The following is an 11,856-nucleotide window of genomic DNA, read 5'->3' on the forward strand; positions in this document are numbered from 1 at the left end:
TCCTGCACATCGGCGTGTTTGATTTGGTTTGTACTTGCTCGTTGTGTTTGCTTTGGTTTATGCTTCTCTACGTCAACACAATAATCGGAAATTGTGAATTACGACGTGATCGCTTGCGTGGACAATGGCTAAAACCATTATAACTAGAAAAAGAAAATAATGTGCGAGAAATGAAACAGCAGCACTTTGAGTCTTTGACTTTGTTCAGTGTGAAGGTTCATCCATGGGTTGGAGAGGAATACTGGGTTTTGAATGTGGGGTAGTTCAGGGGCCTTTGGGCCCTGATATCTCTGGCCCCGACCTTGTTGCTGCTGTTGCCAACTCTGGTTGTTTAGGAATACTCAAAGCCCCTGATTGGGTACTGTGTATTTGTTTTAGTAGTAATATAGGATCAATCATATAACTCCATTATTTAATCTTATTGATTGTGTTCCTTCCATCAGGAATCCCCTGATTACGTGAGGGGGCTCATACAGAAGACTAGGACCTTAACGGACAAACCATTTGGTGTTGGCGTGGTTCAAATTTTTCCTCACGAGGACAACGTTAAGGCCATTCTAGAGGAGAAAGTCGCAGTCTTGCAAGTTTCCTGGGGTGATTGTTCCAGGGAATTGGTCGCTCGGGCTCATTCTTCTGGGGTTAAGGTTGTTCCTCAGGTGTGTCTCTGTTTTACGCCCATATATGCTATGGCCATAGGCCCATTTACATTTTTTTGTTATTTTCTTTTCTTTTTGATTCGGATGAGAAAAATTATGTATAAAAAATTATTTGATGTTCAAATAGTGGATCTGTATATATAAACCAGTTGACTTCTGATATATGTCATTTTTTTTTAATTCGATTAACATGGAAAGGGACAGGTAATTGCACATAAAATTTGTCTTTGAATCAATCACGGTTTGGTCAACTGCAAGGCTGCAAGCAAATCCTAGCGACAATCAATATATTCTTCTTTATGTTTAGCCCATTTTACCTTAAAATTTGATTGCTTAACTTGAATGTCAGGTTCTTCCTTTAAGAAATTGAGTGGTTCATCTGTTGCAAAATTTGTTACCCTTGCTTGCTTCGGATCAAAAGTCTAGCTTTACTGAGTTTTGAACCCGTGATCCTTGTTTCTTATTAGGTGACTTTCTAGACAGAAGAATATGATCTGTGGGGTAACGTATGTGATGTGATAGATTGGGAATGGATTGCACTTTTAATGGGGCATGTTCGTAGCTTCATGTGGTTTTCTGTTGCATTTTATGGTTATCTACATTTTACTATCTGAGTTGTTACTCACTCACTTGTATTTCAAGGGTAGGTTGGGACTTTTGAAGGCGCAAAACAGGCAATTGATGCCGGTGTTGATGGAATAATTGTGCAAGGAATTGAAGCTGGTGGCCATGTCCTTGGTCAGGTACGTGTGGATCCTTGTCACCATTCTGAAGTGTGTCTATTTTTTAAGTATTTGTATCTTGAAAATTTATCGTGTTCTGTAATGATGAGTCTAGTACAATGGCAATTTTCGTTCGGTCTTGTCAGTGTTTATTGCCTCTCGTTCTTATTTGGTTACTTTATATATGCAATGTTCTCATCCTTTGAAGGAAATTATTCCATATTTTTGTTGCCTTTAAAATCTGTCATTGCTTTATTGATCTTTGGTACCATACTAGTACCTTTCGAATTTTAATGGTTAAATATATTATTGCCTCTTCTGGATTAATTGCAGGAAGGTTTAATTTCATTGGTGCCAAGGGTGGTTGATCTTGTTGGTGACCGAGACATACCAGTGATTGCTGCTGGAGGAATTGTTGATGCACGAGGTTATGTTGCTGCTCTGGCACTTGGTGCTCAAGGCGTTTGTCTAGGCACTAGGTTCGAAATATTTAACCACGCACTTTTGTTGCCTCTATATAGCTTCATACTAATAAAGCATATAGTTTATCCAATAACAAAGTCATATTTTTTGTGTTCTGAAAAAATTTTCCCCTCAATAATTCTCCTCAGTCCTTGTTACTCTATCTTACTTGATAGTCTCATTTTAAGTTGGTTTTCTTTCAACCCCCTTTATACATTTTGATGTCTTCAATCCAAGTCTTGTTTGCAGATTTCTGGCAACTGAGGAAAGCTATGCTCATCCTATATACAAGAGGAAGATAGTTGAATTCAGTGAAACTGCATACACTGATATCTTTGGCAGGGCAAGATGGCCTAATGCACCTCATCGCGTCCTTGAGACACCATTCTACAAAGATTGGAGATCCCTTCCGGCCCATGAAAATGAAGCCAGCAAGCCTGTTATTGGCCATTCAAAAATTCATGGCTTGGTAAGAAAATGTTTGTGTACAACAAAATAGTATTTCATTTCATTTGTTGTGGGTGAATTGAATCTCAAACATAACTACAACAGGAAAGGGAGATTAGACGTTTTGCTGGTACTGTCCCAAACATGACTACAACAGGGGATTATGAGAGCATGGTTATGTATGCTGGCCAAGGTGTTGGTCTCATCAAGGAAATTCTACCTGCTTCTGAAGTCATAAAGAGGGTAGTTGGAGGGGCTCAGCTTCTTATCCAGCAAAATTTTAATTATCTGGCAAGAGTTGGGTAGTTCAGTGTCTGGCTAATGTTGCAAAAAGACAGTACTTAGTTTCAGTTCAATTTTCGAAATTCATTTTCTTAATTCTTTATTTCGAGTCACGTGTAATATGTTCAAATAACTAGGAGAGGAGTATGAGAAAAAAGAAAGAAGAAAATGATTAGATTTACTTAATTGGTTGCTCCAAGATTACGTAGTTTGTTTGAATTTCTAATTTAAATGGACAAATTGATCTTGCACGCACCAAGGATGGTTGTAGCATGCCCAATCATTTGTTTTAATTTTTATATATATTAATTTTTTAAGGTGTGTCAAGGATACATAATAAAAACTTATATATGATAATTTTTTTATTAAAAATAATAAATATAAAATTGATTGCATTATTAATATTAAAAGTTATATTTTTAATAAAATATTACTAATTTTTTATTTCTTAACATATGACCTTGGAAGATTTTATTTATATTTTTGAGTACTTTTAGCTTGACTAGACAGTTATTTTGTGATCACTTACATAGATTGCATCTTAACCCACTTCATTGATCAGTGTGATTTAATACTCGTGGAAGTTTCCTAGTGCTGATGCCACTTAATACAATTCTAAGATATAATACTGCTGTCCTTGTGTGGGGAGAAATTAAGTGTAAAATATATTTATTTCCCTAAGTTTTGGGCAACTAATTAACCATTGGGCTTCAAGCCTTTTTCATCTTCTCCTTGCTCTTAGTGATTGCCAAGAACATAAGTCTATACAAAGCAATTATTCCCATTAAGATAGCAAAATCGAGCCACTTTGAGTAACCCAATTCCACTTGCCATATCTTTCTTAGTATTTCTTTATCACTAATGTTGGTGCCTCCATCATGATCACTAGCCAACTTTAAACCAATGAACTCATTCTTGAATAGTCCTTGGAAGGCATACTTGTGGAAGGAAACATAGTACATTGGGTATTTCCAAAATGGTTTGGGAAGGTCATTTGGAAGGCGAAAGAATCCACCAGTTAAAATCATGACTCCCACAATCCCACCACAGACTGTGATTCCTGTGTTGGGATTGGGGAAGATACTTGCAACAACCATCATGAGGCTTTCAACCCACAATATACAAGCAAATAGCACAGAGGAAAAGTATAGGCAACGTTCAAGTCCTTTGTGAAGTCCAGAAAGGTAATAGGCAATCACTCCGGGAATCAGTGACATTAGTATCATATATGGAATAGGAGATAATGTGTGGCTAATGACAAAAGCAGCAACGCCATAATGCCCATTCAATCTCTCACGTTGAAATACCTGAATCAGTCACACCCGTGCACAGAAAAAAAAGTAAATATTTTTTTTTGTGTATACTAGAATATCCTTGGGCTAATATAAAATTATAAACAAAGTTGCATACTCACAAGTATGTTGAGGAATCATACCCTTAATTACAAGCTATTTTGAACATGAATAAATGTATTTAAACACACGATGTAACGATTAAAAATATATTTTTAACTTATTTATGTATTTCAATAAAGTTGACTATGCATTTTCTATCCCCAATTTCCACTCACTCCATCTTAATAAGACGATGTAGCAAAAGGTGCAATAACTGACATAATTAAGCGAAGAAAGTATCAAACAAAGTGAGAGTGCTTGGAATTAATACCTTCATTTGTTCCACAAATGGAGGGAATCCACCGAGAAGGGTTATGAAAGTGAGGACGGAAGCAACAAAAGACACCAGTGCTCCTCTAGCCTGTGAATCATTATGCATAAAGATACTTATTCTTTTTATGTTATGCTTCAAATGTCATACTCTGCCACAATTTAATTATCCACTTTACCTGAATAGATGCATTACTTGAACCAACGTCGTAGAAAATAGTGCCCAGACTAATAGCTGCTAGAACAAACATAGCTAGACGTAACCAATAATTGCTTACATCACGAAACAGGTGCTTTGAAGATCTTCTCATGAGAATGTGGCACTGATAAAAAAATGCAGCCCGTGTTTTGTTTCCCTCCACAAAATTATATTCCTAAATGCATAAAAAAATTTGTCCTTTATCAATGTTATAGGTAAAGATAATAGTCCCTTACTTATCTTGATTACTTGTGTTTTACAAGTAATGTATTGCAACAATGATGCTACACTTACCCTTTCACCTATTGCTGCTACTTCTTTTTTAACTTGGTTGCTAATTTCAGAAGATTTATAAAACTTTGTCAGGATATCAACTGCTTCTTCTTTGGGTACTATTGCAAGGAAGCATTCTTCATCATCCTGGAAATTATAAAGACAAATCAACTGTGTTATGTTGCGACAAAAGTGATAACTCTTTAAGCATTGAAAATTTTATTTCTCACCAGTTTGAAATCCTTGTTTATGATCCTCAGGAAATGATCAGAAGGGTTATGGAGAGGTGGACAAGGGAAGCCCTTTGAAGCAAAATACTACATTAAATAAAAAAGACATTATTATTTCAAATCAGCTTATGCTTATTATGATTGGTTAATTTTTTAATAAGTTGAAGTATTTTTAAAAATGATCGTTTTATTAGATAATTTTTTTTAGATTTAAAAAAAAAACGAAGCAATCATAGACAGTGTATTAAAGAATGTCACTAAAGTGATAGTATCTCTGTTCCTTTTTATCTGTTGAGAGGGGGAAGAAAAAACTTATTTCTATCTATTTGTTTATATAGTACTTCAAAACAACATAAGCTACTTTTTTTTTATCAATACCTCTTCGTTTATATAATATATTTATACTATTTGAATATTCTAATAAAATATTTATAAAATTAAAGAGTTAAAAAATATTAATAAAAATAAATTAATAAATTTTACCATCAATACTACTAAAATGATTAAATTCCTTAGTTTATTTAATTTCTTCTCACTGGTAAATAAAAATGCAATGATTGTTCCAGCATTTCTAACAGGGCTAGTTAGCTACTAACCTCAGTTGCAGCAGAAGTAGGGCCAAAATATACTGTTTCACCTGAAGACAGGAGACAGAGACTATCAAATAGTTCAAAGACTTGGCTGTTAGGTTGATGGATAGATGCAACAATTGTCCTTTTGATGCCATCTCTAATCTTTAGACTTGCAATTCTGGTCATGACGTAGTAGGAAGCAGCACTGTCCAAACCACTAGTTGGTTCATCAAGAAGAAGAAGTTTGGGGCTTGTAAGAATCTCAATGCAAATGGCTAGTCTCCGCTTTTGCCCTTCACTGAGGCCTTTAGAACCCCACCTTTGGATCCTTGTGTTAATGGCATCTTGTAAACCCATTTGTCTGATTGTAGATTCTGCTCTCTCTTTCTTCTCTCTGTTGGATATTGACCCTGCAAATTGGAGATGAGCTGAGTAGTACACTGCTTCTCCAACTGTTAATGTTGATAATACAGCATCATCATGTGTTACGTATGCCTAATTTCAAGTGGTGAGAGAAAGGATTAATAAGATTTAATTTCCTTTTGTAACCAAAATTTAAGAAAAAAAATATAATTTTCTTAGAAAAATTACTGCTGGCAGTTACTAGAACAATAACTATATTCATATACTTGTGTGATACCTCTTCTATCTTATTTTTTTTATCCCATCATATTATTTATTTTGTTTTAAATTTTACTTATTTTTATTTCTATCCCTCTCTTCTTTGTAGGACAAACATTATTCTTACCAAAGATGTCTATATTTATGTTCTTTGTTCTTCTTTGAACAACATCTTTATAGAATTTTACTTACAGAAGTTCCATAAGCCAGTGCTTGCCTATGGCCATTGATTAGAATTTTTCCTGTTTGCTTTGTGCTTGAACCCAGTCTTCCTGCAGAATATTTCCAAAAGATTAAGCTAAACAATTAGACCATACTTTTATTTTGTTAATGCCAATCTTTAGAATTAATTTTAAATAAAAATAGTCAATTCATATTTTTATTATAATTTTATACTTTTAATATAATAAATATTTTTTTAATAAAAATTTGTCACTTTTAGTTGTTTAAAATCAGCCTTTAAATTTTTTTTTTTCATTTTTTGTATATCTGTCTCAATATTTTTAATTTTAGATTTTGGCCCAAATCATTAAACTGTCTGTCCCTATGTTCTTTCTTTATTTAATTTTCATAATTTTCACTTAATAAGGTGTTAGTTCTTTTAGTTTCAGATTATTAAATATTGGTTATTGAAAAATTAAATTTAAATAGGTGAAACTAGGTAGAGTAACGTTAAAAAAAATTATATACCAATATTCGAATTGGATAAAAACAGTAAATATTAATTATTCATTTAAACTTTGAAAATGAACTCTCCTAATTTTATTGATGAAAAAAGCTAATAATATAATTTCTAACATACTATTCGTTAAACACTTTTTTTATGGTTAAGATTTATTAAATATTATAAAATTAGGAATTAGACTCGTTAAATTGGAAGTGTATTTGATGTAGTTTCTGACAATAATTAATGTAATGGCAATGAGAATATGAAGATCGAATTTGGAAAATACAGGGAAAAATAGAAGAAAATTTGAAAATGCATTTACCTGCTAAAGCATCAAGAAGTGTGGACTTGCCACAGCCAGAAGGTCCCATGATTGCTAAGAGCTGCCCTGGCTTAGCATAACCTGTCACACCCTCAAGAATTGGTTTCCTACCCTTTCTTCCATTTGGAACATTTACTTGCAAATCCTCCCATGTCAAGAATATGCCCTCTTCATCCCTCTTAGTACTCTTGGACATTATCATTGCTTCCTCTTCAATTGTGCTCACAAACTCCATGTTCAATTGCTGTAATAACTGGCATTATATTGTAACAGGTGGATCAACAAGAAAATTCATAATCACTGGCTATCAATATCCTGTTTGATTTTGTATATATATATTAATCAAACATAGGTAGCGTGGTGGAGTGGTCTTACTTCAATTATTTTAGAGAATCAAATTTCAAAGCATGTTTTCATTGCAAGAACGTGTGACATGAGACATTATTATGAACATTTAAACTTAATATTTCATCTATTTGTAAACCCTCATATCTTTGTGATTCAGCTTGCCTGAGGTAGGAAGCACGATGCTAGAAAACGTACCTGGAATAAAGAAATGCAATGGGATTGAACATTTGATTATAAAGTACAAGAAAGATCATTTTGTTTAATTTGCTGGTTTAAGTAAGGGTATAGTCAATGAACCATTAATTTAAAGGTTTGTAATTGTAAACGTGTTTCGCAGATAGTTTTTCTATGAAGTATAAACATCTTCCATATGAAAATGGATTTCGATATATATAAGCCAGTTGAAATTACCATTGTCTATTTTTTTAATGTTATAAATTTATTTTTTACACTTTTCAATATATAAATTTAATAAAAATATACAATATATATACAATATTATTTTTAAGCTTAAACGTGTTTTTAATTCTCATATTTTAATAATTTTTTATTTTAATCTCTTCAAAAAATTTATTTTTTATTCTAGTCCTTAATGCTTAATTTATTCCATTGAGATATTATCATATTTTCAATTTTAGTTCGACCCCATCAGCATTAAAGATTAAAAAAATTGTTTAAATTGACTAAAACAAAAAATTTATTAAAATGAGAGATAATCAAAAACCTATTCAAATCTTATTTTTAATAATTTAAAATTATTTTTATTTAAACTTAAAAATAAGTTATTTTAGAATATTTTAAGATATACTAACAACAAATTTTAAACATTTTTCAACCAATTCTCTATAATTAATTTATTTTTAAACATTTCTTTGACATTTTAAAAACAATTAATTGCATAAACATTCTAATAATATATTTAAAAAATCATGTGGATAACGTTACTCAAACATCTAACCAACCAAAACTTAGATGTGAAGTACTAACATTACATGTGCTGCAAAGAATTGAGTAGAAAAAATAAATTATATCACCAAATGGATCCTTGGAATTTGGAAATTTCGTTTTAAAGAATAGAGTATTTTGCTTCGAATGAAAAGAATATTAAAGTATACACATGATAACTATCAATTACATCGATCACACGGTCTCATTTTTTTAGTAGTTCTTATTCCTGGTCTCGATTTCAAAATGAAAAATAAAATAACACTGAGTCTATTTCTAATCTATATCAATCTCATGAAGATCATAAATAACATTAAAATAAATTTTATTTGAATATTTAAAAGAGAAGAGAAAGGAAGAAGAAAAAATAAATAAATTTTTTTGTTTAAATATTTAATATTGAAAAGAAAGACTGATGAAGACTTTAATTATAAATGATGTAATTGTATTATATATATATATATATATTTTAAATATAAAAAATCATTTTTTAAAAATTAATATTATTAAAATTGAAATTTTTATTTTTTATAATTTAAAAAAATTATTTTAAAAACTAATATATTAAAAAATTTAATTGTGAAATAGCACGAGATTATAAATTAAAATAATTTAAAAGATTAAATTTAAGAGAATTTTAAGAAATTACAAAAATCTCTTAACTCTTTTATTTTTAATTAATTAATTTACAAATAAAGTTAAACTCTTATCATTTTTTCTTTCTCCTCTCCTTAAACATAACATTTGACTTAGTTTAAAGATAACATTTGACACTGTTATTATTTAAAATATTTTAAAACAAAATAATATCTCAATTTTATGAGGATAAGATTATATACTATTAAATATTTAGTTGTTGTATTTGTAACACGTACCTTTGCTAGAATTTCAAAGTATGTATAGTTTTTAATTCATCTTTACATCATAAACTAACTAATATCTCCTCCCTTGTATACAAAAAGAATGATACATATAATTACTTGAAAATGAGAATACATATAAATCAATATTATTTTATCTTTTAAAAGTTAATGAAAAGTCAAATTAATTACTTGCGAGTAAATTTAAGCCATTATTTTTTAATTGAATATGAAACATCCATTGTAACTCTGCATCTAACTCATCATTTGTGGTTGGATGTTTTATTGGCCTCTTTCAAATGTAAAACCAAACTGTTGTAGTTGTTGTAAGAAGAACCACCAAGTGATGTTGCTGCCTCAGCCTTTTGCTTCCACTCCACAGCCTTGTTCCTCATTTCTTTCCCTTTCTGCCCTTCCATCAGTTCCCTCAGAAGCCTTTCAACTTGTTCTCTGTTAACACAACTCTCAATTTCCATTCCCACCCCCCATTTGTTGCAAGCATAAAAGCAATTGGTTTGTTGCTCAGCAAAGAAAGGCCAACACGCCATTGGCACTCCCTCACAAATGCTTTCCAACGTGGAGTTCCACCCACAATGTGTTAAAAAGCCTCCAATTGATGGATGGCCTAGAACTTTCTCTTGTGAACACCATTTCAATATCAAGCCCCTCTGGTCAATTTCGGCCACAAATTCTTCATTTGATATGACCTCACCTCCACACTCCACAAGATTGGGCCTAATTGCCCACAGAAAATGGTACTTGCTATTAGCCAATCCCCAAGCAAACTCTCTCAATTGCTTAGAAGTCATAATTACTAAGCTCCCAAAATTCACATAAACAACAGATGCTTTGTCTCTTTTGTCTAGCCATTCCATGCACTTAGCATCTTCATTCCACAAATTTAAATCAATGGACAACAATTGATTACTTGAATTTGAAAACTGTTTAAAGAGCATTTGCAATGGACCAATGGGGTAAAGTTGAGGGTATTTGTCTCTAATTGCTTCCAAAACCTCTGCTTCTAAATCTTCAAAGGTATTAAGGATGACCCCTCTGGCTTTCACAGCATTGTTCACTGACTCTTTGTTGTAATGGAACATTGTATCAGAAGGATTAGTAGTCCTAAAGAAGGTGGGAAGGTCTTTCAGTCTTACCCCTCTCATTGCTGGTATCCAGTCAACTTCAGTTTCAAGATATCCATCCCACAAATTCTTCTCATCTAAAAATAAAAAAAAACGGATTTTTTCAAAATGGCATGATAACATATTGTAAATAAAATATTTCTATTTGTATAAGTAAAGCGAAAAAAATTATTTACTCCTGATTACCCTAACTCATGTCTTATTATCTACTGCTAATATATTTTTAATTATCTTTTATAAGAAACGCGTTAGTAATGTATACATAAACAAAACATTAACAAAGATAATATACTTAATTTTATAAAATAAATTAAAATATGCTACATACCTATTGGAATATCTGATCACTATACCCATCTCAAGATCTCAGAATCTTTCCTTTGCAAGAATGTATAATATATACTTCTAGCTATAAGCGTAATTCCCATAGAACTAACCAGATAAAAACAGTAAGTTTTAACTTTTAACATTGCAAGTGTTTCAATGTTTAGATAAAGACACTACCTTTCAGTGGAAAATAACCTCTTTTCTCAAGCTCTTCAAAGGTAAGATACCCCATCATTCCACATCCACTAGGGGTGAAAAGCATGAACTCAGGAATGTTGAATTCTTGGGCAACTTTCAAAGTAAAGCCCATGACACCATCAGAAACGATGCAAGTAACAGGGGGAACATCTGCTGAAGAAACAAGCCTTGCTACGAGGTCTCTGAATGAACACAATCCTTCAACAGGCATTGTTCTGCATAATTCTGGCAGGTCCAATATTCCTCGTTGGTTTGTCGGAGGCAATCCATCAGATATGGTCTCAAACCGAAAATCTGGAAGGCCCTTAAGAGTGTTTTGGCCTCTAGATTTGACCAAGCGATCGAAGTTGAATTGTGTGTGGACGAAAGTGATGTAGGAGCCACTGAGATGAAGGAGTTTTGCTAGTTTTAACATTGGGTTCATGTGGCCTTGTGCTGGTAGAGGAACACACACGACGTGCGGCCTTGGTACTTCCATTTCACTGTTCATGGCTTCGATTTGCTGCATAAATTATTGGTTTGTGTTGTATATCCATTATCTTGTATTATTATAACAGACCATCTTCCGATGCTAAAAACTAGTCTGTCTAATTAAATACAAAAATAATAAAATATAATTTAATTAGATGTATTTAAAAATTAAATTAATTAACCAAAAATTATTATTTATTTTCTTTAGGTTCAATCGTTTTCGATCTCCATTTTTCTCTCTCTCATTTTCTACGTTTTTTTGTTATATGATAAAGATAAATAATTAAAAAAGTTAATTAAATTTGTTTTTAAAATGTACTAAAGTCGATTCTAATTAATTTATTTGTTTATCATGTAAGTTAATTTCTTTGAAACTAATTAAAAAAAAAGTAAAATTAACTTCGACTTTAACAATAATAAAACAGTATTACAAGTGAATTCAAATAGT

General features: G+C 31.8%; 3 protein-coding genes across 3 annotated transcripts; 1 reads left to right on the forward strand and 2 right to left on the reverse strand.

The window, feature by feature from the left end:
• The first annotated feature begins 85 nt into the window (after positions 1–85).
• Positions 86–2,823, forward strand: LOC113859311 (NADH:quinone reductase-like). The gene is made up of 6 exons (XM_027492120.1): positions 86–358; positions 444–656; positions 1,304–1,399; positions 1,712–1,857; positions 2,090–2,309; positions 2,393–2,823. The coding sequence occupies exons 1-6, from the start codon at positions 224–226 to the stop codon at positions 2,591–2,593; spliced, it is 1,011 nt and encodes a 336-aa protein (XP_027347921.1). The 5' UTR covers positions 86–223; the 3' UTR covers positions 2,594–2,823.
• Positions 2,824–3,279: 456 nt separating this feature from the next.
• LOC113859946 (ABC transporter G family member 11-like) lies at positions 3,280–7,352 on the reverse strand. The gene is made up of 8 exons (XM_027492597.1): positions 7,118–7,352; positions 6,321–6,400; positions 5,532–6,002; positions 4,936–5,022; positions 4,727–4,852; positions 4,413–4,607; positions 4,235–4,324; positions 3,280–3,876 (listed from the first exon to the last, which is right to left on the reverse strand). The coding sequence occupies exons 1-8, from the start codon at positions 7,350–7,352 to the stop codon at positions 3,280–3,282; spliced, it is 1,881 nt and encodes a 626-aa protein (XP_027348398.1).
• Positions 7,353–9,533: 2,181 nt separating this feature from the next.
• LOC113859947 (7-deoxyloganetin glucosyltransferase-like) lies at positions 9,534–11,415 on the reverse strand. Its single transcript, XM_027492598.1, has 2 exons — positions 10,917–11,415; positions 9,534–10,489 (listed from the first exon to the last, which is right to left on the reverse strand). Exons 1-2 carry the CDS (start codon positions 11,413–11,415, stop codon positions 9,534–9,536), a joined length of 1,455 nt encoding a protein of 484 aa, XP_027348399.1.
• Positions 11,416–11,856: the final 441 nt, after the last annotated feature.

The sequence above is a fragment of the Abrus precatorius genome, unplaced genomic scaffold (assembly GCF_003935025.1).
Source record: "Abrus precatorius isolate BTA unplaced genomic scaffold, Abrus_2018 Scaffold2, whole genome shotgun sequence".
Lineage (NCBI taxonomy): Eukaryota > Viridiplantae > Streptophyta > Magnoliopsida > Fabales > Fabaceae > Abrus > Abrus precatorius.

Excerpts from the sequence above, each read along its gene's own strand:
- LOC113859946 (XM_027492597.1), bottom strand. The coding sequence starts at position 7,352 with ATGGAGTTTGTGAGCACAATTGAAGAGGAAGCAATGATAATGTCCAAG. Across the intron at positions 4,608-4,726 it reads TAGCAGCAATAGGTGAAAGG|GAATATAATTTTGTGGAGGG; the intron begins GTAAGTGTAGCA and ends TTATGCATTTAG. Across the intron at positions 4,325-4,412 it reads CAAGTAATGCATCTATTCAG|GCTAGAGGAGCACTGGTGTC; the intron begins GTAAAGTGGATA and ends AATGATTCACAG.
- LOC113859947 (XM_027492598.1), bottom strand. The coding sequence starts at position 11,415 with ATGGAAGTACCAAGGCCGCACGTCGTGTGTGTTCCTCTACCAGCACAA. Across the intron at positions 10,490-10,916 it reads AGGTTATTTTCCACTGAAAG|ATGAGAAGAATTTGTGGGAT; the intron begins GTAGTGTCTTTA and ends TTTTATTTTTAG.
- LOC113859311 (XM_027492120.1), top strand. The coding sequence starts at position 224 with ATGGGTTGGAGAGGAATACTGGGTTTTGAATGTGGGGTAGTTCAGGGG. Across the intron at positions 657-1,303 it reads GGGTTAAGGTTGTTCCTCAG|GTTGGGACTTTTGAAGGCGC; the intron begins GTGTGTCTCTGT and ends TTTCAAGGGTAG. Across the intron at positions 2,310-2,392 it reads ATTCAAAAATTCATGGCTTG|GAAAGGGAGATTAGACGTTT; the intron begins GTAAGAAAATGT and ends TAACTACAACAG.